At 50.7% G+C, this 18,225-nt stretch overlaps 1 protein-coding gene across 1 annotated transcript; it reads right to left on the bottom strand.

The window, feature by feature from the left end:
- Positions 1–1,508: 1,508 nt before the first annotated feature.
- trarg1 (trafficking regulator of GLUT4 (SLC2A4) 1) lies at positions 1,509–17,725 on the bottom strand. Its single transcript, XM_033046315.1, has 3 exons — positions 17,166–17,725; positions 8,574–8,706; positions 1,509–2,221 (listed from the first exon to the last, which is right to left on the bottom strand). Exons 1-3 carry the CDS (start codon positions 17,574–17,576, stop codon positions 2,211–2,213), a joined length of 555 nt encoding a protein of 184 aa, XP_032902206.1. The 5' UTR covers positions 17,577–17,725; the 3' UTR covers positions 1,509–2,210.
- Between the last annotated feature and the right edge of the window lie 500 nt (positions 17,726–18,225).

Below are 18,225 nucleotides of genomic sequence, written 5' to 3'. Positions count from 1 at the left end.
GGTTAGGAGGGAGAGATAGATCAGCCATGATTGAATGACGGAGTAGACTTGATGGGCCGAATGGCCTAATTCTGCTCCTAGAACCTATGAACCGTGCAACGGCCAATACCAACAGCACCAATACAGCGTGATGTCAGTCTCACCGTAGGGCAAACAAGCCTTGTACATGGGGGGTCTGTGTGGGGATGTAGAAAGGAGCGGTCAGGGCTGTAGCCGAGGCTCTTGAGAGCCCAGAGTAAGTCAGGCAATCTCACTTCTAGCTGCTGACCATTCGGTGGAATGGGTGAGGACATCAGCTCACAATCCACATCAGTTGCCAGTTAGTGGTCACCCCTCATCCAGCAGTGGTCATCTGGCGTGGGTTTGGTGACCCACACTGCAGCGAGAGGCAGCACCACCCTCAACTTCTTCACTCCCTCCCTCACTCCCTCTCTCCCTCTCTCCCTCTCTCCCTCCCCCCCTCCCTCCCCCACTCTCTCCTCCACTACCCCCCCACTCTCTCCCTCCCTCCTCCACTACCCCACTACCTCTCTCCCTCCCCACTCCCCCCCCCCCCCCCCACCCACTGCTCCACACAAGTGGATGGGAACATCACGCATTAATGAGGACAGGGCAATTTTGCACCGACTTGGAGACCAGTTGTAATAAATTACAATAACTAAGGTCCTTCCCAACGTTGCTGCATTTAATATGTCGTCAATGAAGGAAAGACACAGATTGTAAACTCCACGCTGAATACAACGTATTTGCCTGACGATGGGGTTCATGGGAATTTAGTTGGGATTTTACAATTAACGAGGATATATTTTAACTTTTTCCTCTCCCGGCTCCTCAACTCTAAGCACCAGCCTCTAAGTAGCGTGGACTGGGCAGAAAAACAGACTCCGCTGCCAGTTGTTTCTCTGCTTCCAAAAAAAATGCTTCCTTTTAAAATGACGAAGAACTATTTTTTAATCAATAAGATCCTTGAATTGCAATTTTGAATTTAATCAAAATATGAGTTGCCAGGCCAGTAATGGTCCTGTAATCAGGGATTACTTCCCCAGAACAAGCCATAATTTTGCAATAATGGAAGGAAAAGGTATGAAATGTTTGGACAACATTTGTGTAAGAAGGAACTGCAGATGCTGGTAGAAATCGAAGATAGACGCAAAATGCTGGAGTAACTCAGCGGGACAGGCAGCATCTCCTGACAGAAGGAATGGTGACGTTTCAGGTCGAGATTCTTCTTCAGGCTGAGAGTCAGGGGAAAGGGAAACGAGAGATATAGACGATGATGGAGGGAGATATAGAACAAATGAATGAAAGATATGCAAAAATGTAACAATGATAAAGGAAACAGGCTACTGGCAGCTGTTTGCTGGGTGAGAACGAGAAGCTGGTGTGACTTGGGTGGGGGAGGGATGGAGAGAGGGGGAATGCCGGGGTTACTTGAAGTTAGAGAAATCAATATTAATACCCTTGGGGTGTAAGCTGCCCAAGCGAAATATGAGATGCTGTTCCTCCAATTTGCATTTAGCCTCACTGTGACAATGGAGGAGGCCCAGGACAGAAAGGTTAGTGTGGGAATGGGAGGGGGACAACATTTGTTCATTTGGTGAACACAGACACATAAACAAGGATAATACAACATCAAATATCACCAACACTACATCCACACGCACAGATATCTCATTCTCTTTAGTTTCCTATAATATGTTCACTCTCCACATGCTAATAGTCACGTTTGTTCATCAAAAGTACAAAATGCTGCAATTTGCCCAACCTCTGGTGCCGTCCTGAGTAGCCAATGGTATGTTGGTTGCGTTCTCTGTTTCCATTCGTTCCCTTGTATCATCGACACGTTACTGCTGGCAGGTCTCAGCTGGACGGACAGTCGCTGTTTGTACAAAGATGACAGGTTTGTGCAGTAACGGTCGGTGCCTTCTAACCTGGCCAGAGGTCTGTGCGTTGAGGAGCATGCAAGTGTACGTCCCAGCACGGGGTCTTGACACTGGCCTCTCGCCCAGCCATCTACCTGCAATTGGCCGCTTAGCTTTGACAACGGAAAGTCTCCAGCCCTGGTTACACGGAACTGGATGATGCACATTGTCCTGGTCACACCCTCCATCTTGTCTTGGACTTGGTTAAAAAGGTGACTTCCCTTCATTCAGTCAGTCTAGGAATTCAGCCCATAATCTCCTGTGGTCTGCAGGTCATCTACAGGTCATCTACATGCCAACTGAAAGATATAAAAGGGCAGGTTAATCAAATATATCCCAACTATACTGTGGACAAGCCTTCATTTCAGTGACATTGGCTGTAGTATTATGCGTGCTCTGGGGCATCCTTAACGACACACAGGAAGATCTCTACTAGCCGTAGAGACCGAGGACATTCGGCACATCTCCAGTCACGCTTACGCCCCTTTACAGATGCATTGTAGAAAGCAGACTGTCGGGATGCATGGTGCAAGAAACTGCAGAGAGTTGTAGATGTGGCCCAGTCCATCACACACACCACACTCCCCACCATCGACTCCATCTACACTTCACGCTGCCTCGGGAAAGCAGCCAACATCATCAAAGACTTGTCCCTGTCCCACCCCGGTCATTCCTTCTTCTCCCCGCTCCTATCTGGCAGAAGGTACAGAAGCTTGAAAGCGCGCACCACCAGACTCAGGAACAGCTCCTTCCCCTCTGTGATCAGGCTTCTGAACGGTCCTTCCATAAGCTAGGGTACTGTCCGATTCACCTCGACCCCATTGCGGACATTGGACTTTGTCTCTGGAACTGATGCGCTACATTGCTGAGAACTATATTCTGTACTCTGTGACACTGAGACTTATTCCCACCCAAGATGTTGTGGAATTTACATTCAGATAACTGAACAAAGAGCTGACTCAGAAAGCCAGCATCAGTCGTGTGTATAACATTGTAATTACAGCACGATCTGCTTCACTAATAGGGCGGCCACGGTGGCGCAGCGGGTTCGATCCTGACTACGGGTGCTGCCTGCACAGAGTTTGTACATTCTCCCCGTGACCTGCGTGGGTTTTCTCCGAGATCTTTGGTTGCCTCCCACACTCCAATGACGTGCAGGTTTGTAGGTTGATTGCCTTCGGTAAACTTGTAAATTGTCCCTAGTGTGTGTAGGACAGGGCTAGTGTGCGGAGATCGCTGGTTAGTGCGGACCTGGTGGGCCGAAGGGCCTGTTTCAGCGCTGTATCTCTAAAGTATCTGTAGACCCCTTCATTGGAGGGGAGGTCAGTTTGGAACCAGCAAAACAATGAAGGCGACACCATTAATAATTGCACACAGGGAACACGGTGTGATCACCAATATGATTCATTCTACATAATGGTATCAGAAGGGAATAAGAATCTGAAATAGGATCTCGATCCGAAACATCGCCTGTCCATTCCCTCCACAGATGCTGTCTGACCCGCTGAGTTCCTCCAGCACTTTGTGCTTTGCTCAAGATCTGCATTCCTTAGTTGATGTTGGAGGGAGTCAGGGAGGAGAGAGACAGAGAGAGGGGAGAGACAGAGAGGGGGGAGAGAGAGAGAAAGGGCATGCACTGCTTTCTGTGAAATGACAGACAAGGTTATTAAAATCTCACTTTGGCCAATTAGCAAAACAAGAAACATTTTGTGCATCTATAGGTAGGTGTTGAATTAGTTCTGGTGCCAAACCAGGTCTCTGGGGTTGAATGTGCCGTCTCCAACATTAGATGCCATTAGTTGAAATATAATTTAAAAATCATCTTAAGTGGAATATGTATCAGGTTATAAAAACGCTAATGGGAGAAACTGCTTTAACGGTTGGCAGCATTTCCTCCTGCAGATGAGATGGGAAGTGTTGCTCTGAGTCCCTGGGTGGAGTGGTGAGGGTAGGGGGGTGGGGTTAGGGGGTGAGGGGTACCGGGTGGGGGGGTGGGGGAGTGAGGGTACGGGGGTGGGGGTGGGGTTAGGGGGTGAGGGGTGAGGGTAGGGGGTGGGGGGAGTGAGGTGGGGGGGTTGGGGGTAGGTGGGGGGGGGTTTTTGTTGGGGGGGTTTTTTGGTGGTGTTGTTTTTTTTTTTTTTTTCTTCTTGTCTCCCCGCGGGGGGGAAACAACTCTGAGATGTTGTCAAAGGACTTGGCAACATTGTGAAAAGCGAGAGGAATGTTGGGCTGACAGGGGAAGTCCGCAGTGTGGGATTAATTGTAATGCTGCTTGGAACAGCACCAGCTGAGTCAGGAACAGAGTGATGCTCTGCTCCATGGCACTGCCTGACGCTATAATTCTCCAGAAAATGGGCAAAATATAAAATGCATTTTATAACTCACCGGCCATAATTAAAAACAAAAGGCATAAAAATCCATCCAAGTAAATTGGTTTTCAGGGCCAGGGATGAAGATTTGTCTCCCGATTGAAGAAGAGACAGTGAAATGGCAGAGATCCAAGATCCTGCAACGCAGGGCGGAAAGTGCTGGAAGCTCTGCACTGTGGAGCAGGGAGAGGCTGAAGAAGGGTCCTAACCTGACCCGCCTGTCTGTCCACTCTCCACAGACACCCCCACATACATCACTGGGCCTTCATTTATCTCATTCTAAGTGACCCCTGCATTCCCTCTCTCCCCCCTCCCCTCCCCACCCCCCCCCCCCCCCCCCCCCCCCCGCCTCCTCGCCCCCCTCCTCTCCCCCACCCCCCTCCCCCCCTCCCCAAACCCCCTCCGCTCCCCCCACCTCGCCTCCCCCACCCTGGTCATCCTACTGGTTCCACTGTTTGCATCCCTGTATCCCATCGTTATCATCTCTTCCCCAGCCAACAATGGACCATTGTGGGCTCCACCCTTCAATGGTCATCTGTTCCCCCCCCCCCCCCGTCTACTTTCAGTCTAAAGAATGGTTCCGACCCGAAACGTCACCTATCCATGTTCTCCACAGATGCTGCCTGACCCACTGAGTTACTCCAGCACTCTGTGTTTATAAGTGTGTCTGTAAAGCCCATAAAACCCTTGGACTATCTTTGACCAGACTTTACTGAACTTTATCTGACACAAAATGCTATTCCCGTTATCCTGTACCTGTACACTGTGGACGGCCCGATTGTAATCATGTATTGTCTTTCCGCTGACTGGATAGCACGCAACAGAAGCTTTTCACTGTACCTCGGTACATGTGACAATAAACTCAACTCATCTTTGGTGTGAACCAGCATCTGCAGTTCCTCCTTCCACAGATGCTGCTTAATGTGCTGAGTTCCTCTACAGTTCTGGTGCTGCTAGATCTGCTGAAAGCTACTAGTCTTCTCTATTTGCTTTTATATTCCCAGCATTAACAGTTTATTGATTTTCACTTCCTGGCTTCCTATGCTGAGTTTATTTTGCATGCACTATGCAGAACAGATGCATTGCACTGCGCTGAGCAGAGGGTCCGACCCAAAACCCATTGTCATGTATTCAAGAGAGTTAGATTTAGTTCTTCAGGCTAACGGAACCAAGGGATAGGGGGGGGGGGGGGGGGGGGGGGGGGGGGGGGGGGGGGGAAGCAGGAACGGGTTACTGATTTTGGACCATCGGCCATGATCATATTGAATGGCGGTGCAGGCTTGAAAGGTCGAATGGCCTCCTCCTGAACCTATTGTCTATGTTTCTAGGATCACATTGAATGGCGGTGCAGGCTCGAAGGGCCGAATGGCCTACTCCTGAACCTATTGTCTATGTTTCTAGGATCACATTGAATGGCGGTGCAGGCTCGAAGGGCCGAATGGCCTACTCCTGAACCTATTGTCCATGTTTCTATGTTTCTATTCCTTGTCTCCAGAGAAGCTGCCTGACCCGCTGAGTTTAGTTCAGTTTAGTTTAGAAATACAGCGCGGAAACAGGCCCTTCGGCCCATCGAGTCCGCATGGACCAGAGATCCCTGTACACGAACACCCTAGGGACAATTACACCAAGCCAATTAACCAACAAACCTGTACTTTGGAGAGTGGGAGGTAACCGAAAATCTCGGAGAAAACCCACGCAGGTCACGGGGAGAAAGTACAAACTCCGTACAGACAGCAGCCGTAGTCAGGATCGAACCCGACTCTCTGGCGCTGTGAGGCAGCAGCTCTACCCACTGCGCCACTGTGCTGCCCAGGTATATCCCAGACCAAGCTCCCACATTTTTGCCTTTAGCTCTGCTTTGTCCTTGCCTCATGCTCCATCATCTGTGCTTACATGCGTCACTGGCCTCCTGGCCTGAACATGGGCACAGAATGCTGGGGTTACTCAGCGGGACAGGCAGCATCTCTCAAGTCACAGAGTCATAGAGTGATTACAGCATGGAAACTGGCCTTTTGGCCCAACTTGCCCACACCGTCCCAGCTACATTCATCTCACCCGCCTGCACTTGGTCCATATCCCTCCAAATCTGTCCTATCCATGTACCTGTCTAACTGTTTCTTAAACATTGGGATAGTCCCAGCCTCAACTACCTCCTCTGGCAGCTTGTTCCATACACCCACCACCCTTTGCGTGAAAAAGTTACCCCTCGGATTCCTATTAAATTTTTTCCCCTTCACCTTGAACCTATGTCTTCTGGTCCTCGATTCCCCTACTCTGGGCAAGAGACTCTGTGCATCTACCCGATCTATTCCTCTCATGATTTTATGCACCTCTATAAGATCTCCCCTCATCCTCCTGCACTCCATGGAATAGAGACCCAGCCTACTCAACCTCTCCCTATAGCTCACACCCTCTAGTCCTGGCAACATCCTCGTAAATCTTCTCTGAACCCTTTCAAGCTTGACAATATCTTTCCTATAACATGGTGCCCAGAACTGAACACAATATTCTAAATGCGGTCTCACCAACGTCTTATACAGCTGCAACATGACCTCCCAGAGAAGGAATGGGTGACATTTCGGGTCGAGACCCTTCTTCAGACTAAGTCAGGGGAGGGGGAGACACTGAGATATGGAAGGGTCAGGTGTGAAAACGAGACATCAAAGAGGATGCAGATCATTGTTATCTAGGGGAAGGTGACAACGAGGCCGACAATGTAAAATGTAATCAGGAGGACGGAGGTTGGTGGGAGGACAAGGCGGGAGGGGGAGGGGGGGAGGGAGATGGAGAGAGGGGGTAAGCAAGGGTTACTTGAACTTAGAGAAGTCAATATTCATACCGCAGGGGTGTAAACTGCCCAAGCGAAATAAGAGGTGTTGTTCCTCCAATTTGTGTTGGGCCTCACTCTGACAATGGAGGAGGCCCAGGACAGAAAGGTCAGTGTGGGAATGGGAGGGGGAGTTAAAGTGTTTAGCGACCGGGAGATCAGGTAGGTCTAGGCGGACTGAGTGGAGGATAGGGAGTTGATAGATGCAGTATTTCCCACACGGATGTCTTCACGCCATTAACTGTGAAAGCCGTCGGGGGCACGAATGTTACATTTTTTATTTGCTTGTGTGTAGCCAACCACGCTAATGAAGTCAGTGTCTCCACAGATCACATCGGTCGTGGATAAAACTATAGACACAATGTGCTGGAGTAACTCATTGGGTCAGGCAGCACCTCCATAGAAAAAGGACGGGTGACATTTGGGGTCGGGTGCTGTTCTGCTTCCCCACTGACCAAGGCTGACAAAGCAACCTTTAACTAGCTGTAAAGTGCAGCAAGTGGGAAGAATGAACGAGCCAAGATGTCTCTGTGTAATGAGATGCCCATTGCAGTTTGGAAATCATCCAAGCTGACACACTCCAGCAAATGGAAACTCTATTCACTGAATCTTGCCAGTTAGCATCAACTGCTGACGAGCCGCATCAACCAATGTTTACAGCCGCTTCTATCGGAAGCCATCATCCATTCTGGCCCCAATCACCAGCAGAGAACTATTTATTCATTATTGACAAATGCACAAACTGCAGATGTAACGACAGATATGTGTGGGGAAGAACTGCAGATGCTGGTTTAAAACGAAGGTAGACACAAAACGCTGGAGTAACTCAGCGGGACAGGCAGCATCTCTGGAGAGAAGGAATGGGTGACGTTTTTTCAGTCTGAAGAAGGGTCTCGACCCGAATCGTCACCCATTCCTTCTCTCCAGAGATGCTGCCTGTCCTGCTGAGTTACTCCAGCGTTTTGAGTCTGTAAAGACAGATATTTGATTATAAAACAGCTTGCAGGTGTGGAATACAGAATGAAGTTGCCGCGCTGTTGTCAACCAACACAACCCATTGTTTGACTTGTTTTTCTTTTGCTTTGTGGTCTAAGATTTAGAATGATCACCTTTGACTCCACAAAGGTGGGCGGCTCGGTGACACAGCGGTAGAGTTGCTGCCTCACGGCGCTAGAGACCCGGGCTCAATCCTGACGACGGATGCTGTCTGTGCAGAGTTTGTATGTTCTCCCCGTGACCGCGTGGGTTTTCTCCGGGATCTCCGGTTTCCTCCCATGTGCAGATTTGTAGGTAAATTGGGTTGGTATAAATGTAAATTTCCCTAGTGTGTGTAGGATAGTGCTAGTGTGTGGGGGTCGCTGGTCGGTGCGAACTCGGTGGGCCGAAGGGCCTGTTTCCGCGCTATATCTCTAAACGAAAGTAAAAATATAAAGAGTACATCGTCGCCACCCTTACCTGCATAGTTGACCACACAGTAGGTGATGATAATGAGTGCTCCAAGCACTATTGCGATGATACTCAGTAACCGGGCCAAATGTCCAAGCCTCCTGGCTCCATCAGTGTCACCTTGTTGTAAACTGTTTCTGGACTGTTGGCGAATAAATAAAAACACACATTAGGCTTTTCAAAAAAATGCTGACATTTAGTTCAGCCTATAGACACACCTTGGAACAGGCCCTTCGGCCCATCAGGTCCGCACCAACCAGCGACCTGACCCCGGACACTAGCACTATCTTACACACACTAGGAACAATTTACAATCTTTACCGAAGTTAATTAACCTACAAACCTGCACGTTTTGGAATGTGGGAGGAAACCGGAGCACCCGGAGCAAACCCACGCGGTCACGTGGAGAACGTGCAAACTCCGTACAGACAGCACCCGTAGTCATGATTGAACCCGGGTCTCTGGCGCTGTGAGGCAGCAGCTCTACCCGCTGCACCACCGTGACAGCCTTTAGTTTAGTTTCGTTCAGTTTATGATTGTCACGGGTATTGAGGGACAATGAACAGCTTTTTTTGTTGCCTGCCATCTAGTCAGCGGAAAGATTATAGATGATTATAATCGAGCCGTCCACAGTGTACAGATAGATGATAAAGGGAATAACGTTTACTTTAACAGCTGAGTGTGGATTCAAACAACCACTTAGACATTAAATCGCTGCAGGATTAAATTAAAGGAATCAATTGAAATCAACTTTCAGACGGATATCTTCATGTTATTTTCACAGACATTGTATTGTTGTACAAACTTGTAAAGAATTGGAAACGGGAATAATTGGTTATAAGACACATCTGTAGAAGGGTCTCGACCTGAAACATCACCCATTCCTTCTCTCCAGAGATGCTGCCTGTCCCGCGGAGTTACTCCAGCACTTTGTGTCTGTCTTCGGTGTAAACCAGCGTCTGCAGTTCCTTCCCACACACTTCACATTATTATAACAGTTTTCCAAACCAGCGACAAGACTAGTAGGTGATTTATTTCTGAGAATCTCTGCCACTTAGTGGCAGGAATAACAAGCACACCTCACAGGTGTTGTGATGTCCTCTTCAAGGTACTTCGTGTTCACCAGACTATTATAATATGGGATGGAACTGCAGATGCTGGTTTACACCGAATATACTGTAGACGCAAAATGCTGGAGTAACTCAGCGGGACAGGCAGCGTCTGTGGAGGCCATCTGTGGACAGGTGGCATTTCGGGTCGGGCCTCGAAGATCCCCATTGAAGAAGGGTCCCAACCCAAAACATTGTCTGTCCATTCCCTCCATAGAAGCTGCCTGATCCGCTGAGTTCCTCCAGCACTCTGTACTTTGCTCAAGATTCCAGCATCTGCAGTTTATTGTGGCTCCACAATAAACTGTCACTGTATGTCATGTTGTCACTTGCGCGCGGAGCACCGAGGCAAATTCCTTGTATGTGAATACTTGGCCAATAAACCTATTCATTCATTCATTCAATTTGGAGAGTGTTATCTGGATATTTGGAACTCCCCCACCCTAGTTCTCCAACTAGTTTCACTATCGTCCTGATCAAATGTTACTGATTGTAGCCCCATTGTCACTTCTCCTCAGCCAGCAATCAACCATTCTACATTCCTTTGTCCCCTTACCCCTCCATATCTCAATGTCCCCCCCCCCCCCATCCCCCCGACTATCAGCCTGAAGTAGGGTCTGGACCTGAATCGTCACCCATTCCTTTATTCAGAAATGCCGCCTGTCCCGCTGAGTTACTCCAGCACTCTGTCACTGTTTGCAATGGAAGTAACCAAATGCTTTCTGTCCAATCACCACTTAATGGATGATCTCGTTAGTTTCCATTACTCTAGACAAGAGCACACCGTGCCAAAGGAGCAATGTTAGTATTACAAGTAGACAACAAAATGCTGGAGAAACTCAGCGGGTGAGGCAGCATCTATGGAGAGAAGGAACAGGCGACGTTTCGGGTCGAGACCCTTCTTCAGACTGTGTGTGTGTGTGTGCGGGGGGGGGGGGGGGGGGGGGGGGGGGGGGGTGTAGAAGGCGGACACAGAGGGGAAGAGCCGCTGGTCCCAGCATAGATAGGGTGGGGCGAGTTTGGCGAAGGCTTACTGTGTTCCGTTAGAGATTAATTAAATTCTGAATGATGCAACCGGTTATTGCTGTGGATCAATAAACATTCATTACGGTAATATCACTTCAACCAAGTGCTCTGCTTTCAGTTTTGCGCTTCCTTGCAAATTATTATGGCTCAGACGAGATCCGTGTCAACAGTTCTGTTGGATGAAGCAGCAACTTAAGTGGTAGCCACTCTGTTAGATTGCAGAAGGGTTTAATTGCAGTTTGCTGCCCCCCTAAAGAAAGGTTGGAGACACAGAAAAACCGCAGATGCTAATATTCTTCAAGCAGCAGAGTGGCGCAGCGGGTAGAGTTGCTGCCTCACAGTGCCACAGTGCCACAGTGCCAGAGACCCAGGTTCGATCCTGGCCTCGGGTGCTGTCTGTACGCAGTTTGTACATTCACCCGTGACCGCGTGGGTTTCCTCCGGGTGCTCCGGATTCGCACCCCAGAGACGTGCGGGTTTGTAGGTTAATCGGCCCTCTGTAAATTGTCCCCTAGATTAAGTTTTAGCTAATATCCATACCAGCCTCATTATGTCCACTCAAGGAGCACAGATTAAACACAAACTCTGGGCCACCCGGAGAAACCCATTCAAGGCGAACAAGATGCCGCACAGAACGCCACATGACATCCTGCTTTCCTGAGGCTATCAAAGTCGTGGGGTAGACTGGGACTGACTCCATGTATTTTGTGTTTTGACAATTTTATGATTTTATGACTGTTGGCATCAATTTTCCTCCTGGGATAAATAACGTTTAGTTTAGTTTAGTTTAGATACAGTGCGGAAACAGGCCCTTCGGCCCACCAAGTCCGCGCCGCCCAGCGATCCCCGCACACTAACACTATCCTACACACACTGGGGACAATTTGTACACTTTACCAAGCCAATGAACCTGTAAACTTGCACGTCTTTGGAGTGTGGGAGGAAACCGGAGCACCCGGAGAAAACCCACGCAGGTCTCGGGGAGAACGTGCAAACTCCGTACAGACAGCACCCGTAGTCAGGATGGAACCCGGGTCTCCGGCGCTGCATTCGCTGTGAGGCAACAACTCTGCCGCCGTGCTGCCCTACAAGTTCTATCGCAGCGTATAGTGTCAGCAGCGCTCTGTGTTTTCCTCTGGATTCCAGCAACTGCATCTCTTGTGCCTCAGTGATGGGGAGGTCGGGTCGCTGGGAGGCAGGGGGTGAATGTACCGCTGGTTGTCCGGGTTGGGACTGACCAATGGGAAGCCCTGCATCGGATCCGTCCCAAAGAGGGAGCCCGAAGTCATAAGGGAAAGTAGAATTAGGCCATTCGGCCCATCAAGTCTACTCCGCCATTCCATCATGGACGATCTATCTCTTCCTCCTAACCCCATTCTCCTGCCTTCTCCCCATAACCCCTGACACCCGCATGAGGGTGTCAGGGGGGGGGGGGGGGCGGGAATAGAATGGATGTGTGGGAAGGAACTGCAGATGCTGATTTAAATCGAATGTAGACAAAAATGCTGGAGTAACTCAGCGGGACAGGCGGCATCTCTGGAGAGAAGGAATGGGTGACGTTTCAGGTCGAGACCCTTCTTCAGACAATGTAGAATGGTTTGTTTGGCCCCAGTGTGTGTAGGACATTGTTAATGTGCGGGGATCGCTGGTACAGCATGTTGTGTCTGTCTTCGGTTTAAACCAGCATCTGCAGTTCCTTCCCACAGCCACTGTGACTTTGCGCACCTCCCGTGCCTTGGAAACCCGCGGCCGATCGAATTACCACCGTGTATTGAACAGCGAGTGACAACGCTGCCTTTGTAAGCAACTGGCCAACATTGACAACAAAATCAATGAGATGCTCTTCCAAACATTTCCAAATATTTACCCAGTGATAGATACCCGGTAAACAGCAGCGGCGAGGCAGCCAGATTGTACACAGGAGGGGAGGCGGCTGCATTGTGTGTGACAACGGATAGGCTGTGTCTTGTGTTGGAAGGATCTGCAGATGCTGGTTTAAACCGAAGATAGACACAAAAAGCTGGAGTAACTCAGCGGGACAGGCAGCATCTCTGGAGAGAAGGAATGGGTGACGTTTCAGGTCGAGACCCTTCTACAGTCCGTGTCTTACTTTGCATGTATTTCCGTTGTTCTATCTCTCGATATCACTGGCGGAGTCAGGGGATAAGGGGAGAAGACAGGAACGAGGAACTGATTGTGGGTGATCAGCCATGATCACAGTGAATGGCAGTGCTGGTTCAATGGGCCGAATGGTCTACTCCTGCACCTATTGTCTTTGTATCCACTGTATGCATCTATGCACATCACAGTCTATCTCTCGTTTCCCTTTCTCCTGACTCTCAGTCTGAAGAAAGGTCTCGACCCGAAACGTCACCTATCCATGTTCTCCACAGATGCTGCCTGACCCGCTGAGTTACTCCAGCACTCTGTGTCCACTGTTTTACTGTGTTATTGGAAAGGCTGATGCGTCAGTTTGAATTAGCGAGTTTAAACATTTATCTCTGTACACCAGGGCCAGGGGTGGGGATTGACTGTTGCTCAGAGTCAGTCTGGCGCTGCCCATGCCCTTCAGTCAACCAAATCATCTATTCTCCCAAAGTGTTCATACTGTGTGATCACATAGATTACAAAGACAATAGGTGCAGGAGTAGGCCATTCAGTCCTTCGAGCCAGCACTGCCATTCATTGTGATCATGGCTGATCATCCACAACCAGTACCCCGTTCCTGCCTTCTCCCCATATCCCTTGATTCCCTTAACCCTAAGATAGGTGATAGGTGCAGAATGAGACCATTCGGCCCATCGTCTACGCCGCCATTCAATCATGGCTGATCTATCTTTGCCTCCTAACCCCATTCTCCTGCCTTCTCCCCATAACCCCTGACACTAGTATTAATCAAGAATCTATCTATGTATATCCATTGGCCTCCACAGCCTTCTGTGGCAAAGAATTCCACAGATTCGTTAAACTCTAATGAAATTTCACCTCATCTCCTTCCTAAAGGAATGTCCTTTAGTCTGAAGCTTTGACCTCTGGCCCTAGACTCTCCCACTAGGATCCTTTCCACATCCGCTTTCTCCAGAACCGGATCTCAGCCAGAGAATTCGAGGGACCGACACTAAAAGCTGGAGTAACTCAGCGGGACAGGCAACACCTGTGGAGAGAAGGAATGGGTGACGTTGCCGGTAGAGACTCTTCTTCAGACTGCGTGTCAGGGGAGAGGGAGACGAGGGAGATAGACGGTGATGTAGTAGCAGAAAGGAATTATTGATATGCAATAAAAGTAACGGCGATAAAGGAAAGGTGGAGCCCACAATGGTCCATTGTTGGCTGTGGGGTGGGTGGTAACGAGTTATACAGACAGTGAAACTCAACAGGACGGCAGTGAAACTAGATGACTAGAGGGGGGGGGGGGGGGGGGGGGGGGTTGTCAGGGTTCCTCGCAGATAGAGTAATCATTCTCGGGAGAGTTGCAGTGAAACCAACAGAGGGTCATTTCTGCTGAGTTGACAAATCTCCCACCAATATACAATGACGATAGACCAGAGTGTGGCCACAGCACCTCACTTGGGCAACTTACACCCCAGTGGTATGAACATTTAATTATCTAATGTTAAGTAACTTCTGTTAATGTTCCCCTCCCCTCCCATCTTGCCTCCTTCTTCCACACGGGCCCCGAGCTGAAACGTCACCTATCCATGTTCTCCACAGATGCTGCCTGACCCGCTGAGTTACTCCAGTACTTTGTGTTTAGCTTCGGTGTAAACTAGCATCTGCAGTTCCTTCCTACACGGGTTGGAAGGACAGTGGGTGGAGAATGAGCCTGGACCAGCCTCGTGTGTGTGTGTAGAGGCGCGTTGCCCATCGTTTAACCTGTTTGAAGTTATTTTCAAATGAACCGCCGCGATTCCGATTCTGACCGAGCATCGGGCCGGGCTGTTACTCCGGGTTTCAATAGATGAAGAGTCTGAAGAAGGGTCTCGACCCGAAACGTCACCCATTCCTTCTCTCCACAGATGCTGCCTGTCCCGCTGAGTTACTCCAGCATTTTGTGTGTCTCTCCAATAGATGAAGATCAACAAAGTCCGCAATATTGCAGAATCCGCAATCTCTCAAATACAGCAAATATTTGTCACGACATTAATCTTCAAAGGAAATGAATGGACTGTTTTTTGGGGAAGGTTTGTACAAATCTTGCAGCCGTGTAGAAGTCCTTTAAACTTTTCTTAATATTATTCAATATGAGTAGTTTAAAATGGTAACATAAATCATCCATTAAACTTGTCCAGAAGGGGATGTTAAAACAGTCATGCAGCCCCGCTAATATATGTAGGAGAGAACTGCAGATGCTGGTTGAAACAGAGTGCTGGAGTAACTGAGCGGATCAGGCAGCATCTGTGGAGAACATGGATAGGTGACGTTTCACAGAGTGCTGGAGTAACTCAGTGGGTCAGGCAGCATCTGTGGAGAACATGGATAGGTGACGTTTCACAGAGTGCTGGAGTAACTCAGCGGTTCAGGCAGCATCTGTGGAGAACATGGATAGGTGACGTTTCACAGAGTGCTGGAGTAAGTCAGTGGGGCAGGCAGCATCTGTGGAGAACATGGATAGGTGACATTTCGGGTCGAGACCATCTTCCTCTGGTTGACTGTTTAATCACGTCTCTGGGAGGTCTCGTTTACTCCAACCTCCAGAAGCCGCGGCCACCCATAACCGGCCTGTCAATGTTACATCGCCTTGTGTACAACCGCCGTGAGTGTTGGCTGAGCTACGGCTCCCCCGGCTGAGAAACAGCGTCTGTTATTTGATTCACACCCTTGCTTGGTTCCTCTCTCCCCGACTGTGCATCCGACCTCCTGGCCATTCTCCAGCTGACAGTTGCTAGAGTTGGTGACCCCCCCCCCCCCCCCCCCCCCCCGGGCCACGCCTTTAAAATGCTCCACAAAATACTGTCTGGGAAAGGGTCCCGACCCGTAACATCACCTCTCCATGTCCCCCAGTGAGGTTGCCTGACCCGCTGAGTTACTCCTGCACTTTGTCCTGCATCTGCCGTTCCTTGAATCCTCGGAATACTCTCTGCGGGTCAACTGTCCTATCCCCAATATCATCATCTCTGGCAAATCTCGGTTTTACCAAATGTCTGGTGACAGCTCACGGCGACCCCGGGCTCACGCTGAGAGGGAACTGCAATGCACCAGGACACCGAACACTGCTTTGTGTGGCTGTTCCCAGCGCCGCCACCTCCAACGTGACAACTCTGTTTATTACAAGCAACCCAGAGTGCTGGAGTAACTCAGCGGGTCAGGCAGCATCTGTGGAGAACATGGATAGGTGACGTTTCACAGAGTGCTGGAGTAACTCAGCGGGTCAGGCAGCATCTGTGGAGAGAAGGAATTGGTGACGTTTTAGGTTGGTGGCCATTCTTGAGGTCTCCTTGTGAAGAAGGGTCTCGACCGCAGTCTCTCCAGAGATGCTTTGTGTCTCTCCGTTATCGTCTTGTCCACAGCCAGCAATGGACCAGAATAATAATGGACTATCTTGAGAATAGGAACAGGCCCTTCGGCCCACAATGTCCGTGCTGTACATGATGCCAATAAACTAATCTTCTCTGCCCGCACGTGATCCACGTCCCTCCACTCCCTGCATATCCATGTGTCTGTCCAAAAGCCTCTTAAACACCACTTAAACACCACCCCACCCCTGGCAGCGAGTTCCAGGTACCCACCACCCTCTTTGTAAAAAAACCTGCCCCGCACATAGAAACATAGGAAAAATAGGTGCAGGAGGAGGCCATTCGGCCCTTCGAGCCAGCACCGCCATTCAATATGATCATAGCTGATCATCCAGAATCAGTACCCCGATTTAAACATCTCCTTTAAACTTTGCCCCATTCATGCCCCCCCCCCCCCTTGTATTTGACACTTCGTTCCTGGGGGGGGGGGGGGGGGGGGGGGAGGTTCTGGCTGTCTACCCTATCTACACCTCTCAGAATTTTACATACTTTTTTAGTTCGTTTAGTTTACTTTAGAGATACAGCGCGGAAACAGACCCTTCGGCCCAGCGATCCCCGCACACGAACACTATCCCAACACACACTAGGGACAATTTACATTTATACCAAAGCCAATTAACCCACAAACCTGCACGTCTTTGGAGTGTGGGATGAAACCGGAGCACCCGGAGAAAACCCACGCAGGTCACGGGGAGAACGCGCAAACTCCGTACCGACAGCACCCGTAGTCAGGATGGAACCCGGGTCTCTGGCGCTGTGAGGCAGCAACTCTACCCGCTGCACCACCGTGCCGCCTCCGAACTTTGGATGGCACCATTCCACCTTTCCCCGGGAAAGAATTCCGAGTGTTTACTCCATCCTTCCCTCCCTCCCTCTATCCTTCCCTCTCTCCTTCCCTCCCTCCCTCTATCCTTCCCTCTCTCCTTCCCTCCCCCCCCCCCCTCCCCACTCACCATGATGGAGTAGACAAGGGCCACAATGTTGATGGGCCACATGGGGCAGAAGCAGCTGATAATGGCCAGAATGAGATAGTCCCGGGGGTGGCTCTGTTCGCGGCCGCTGGCGGTGCAGGTGGAGGAGAGGCGACCAACACTGACCCGGGATGGCGACGGGGGAACTCCCAGCTGGCTGACCGAGTCTGTGGAGAGACAGCGCAGGCTGTGGCCATTGGGCGCCCCCGCCTCTTGGCCCTTGTCGCCGGGCAGGGCGGCGGAGAAGGAGCGGGACTTGACCAGCCCGTTCTCCAAGCTGCCGTCCGACGCGCTCACCAGCAGCTTCTCCATCTCCTGCCCGTCTGTGGGCGGCCCGACCCCCGCCGCCGGCCCCAGCTTCAGCCCCGCATCCACGTCCACGCCTTTCTCCATCAGTAGCTCCTGCCGCTACTCGCTCATCCCCGGGCCACAAGAGAGGCAATGTCAGCTCACTGCGGGACAAACTACAGCCTCTGGCGGCTGAACACACTCACAGTGGCCGCTCCCTGCCTCTGACCCTCCTCTCTCTGTAACTCTCCCCAACACTCTCTGTCTCTGTGACACTCCCCTCTCGCCCAGTAATACTTCCCCCCCCGTGATATTCTCATCTGTAACCCGCCCCCTGCCACTCCCCACTCTGCACCACTCCCTCCCTGGAACGCTGCAATTCTCTCCCCCTCTCTCTCCCCTCGCCCCCCTCTCTACCCGCCCCTCTCCCCCCTCTCTCCGCCGCTCCCCCCACTCTCTCCCCTCGTCCCTACCCGCCTATCTCTCTCCCCCCCCCCCCCATCTCCCCTCTATCACACCCCACTCCCCATCCCCCTCTCTCTCCCCCTCTCTCCCCCCCCCTCTCCCCTACGCCGCTCCTCCCGCCCCTCTCTCTCTCCGCACTCCCCCCTAATCTCTCTCCCCCTCTTTAACCGCCCCTCTCTACCCGCCCCTCTCTCTCCCTTCTCCCCCCCTCTACCCGCCCCTGTCTCCCCGCGGAGGCAGCGCCTTTACCCCCGGGAGCCGCACTCTGATTGCTCGCTACATTATTCAT

The sequence above is a fragment of the Amblyraja radiata genome, chromosome 28, assembly GCF_010909765.2.
Source record: "Amblyraja radiata isolate CabotCenter1 chromosome 28, sAmbRad1.1.pri, whole genome shotgun sequence".
In the NCBI taxonomy this organism is placed as follows: domain Eukaryota; kingdom Metazoa; phylum Chordata; class Chondrichthyes; order Rajiformes; family Rajidae; genus Amblyraja; species Amblyraja radiata.
The sequence above is the reverse complement of the archived record's forward strand: the minus strand, read 5'-3'. Positions and strand labels throughout refer to the sequence as shown.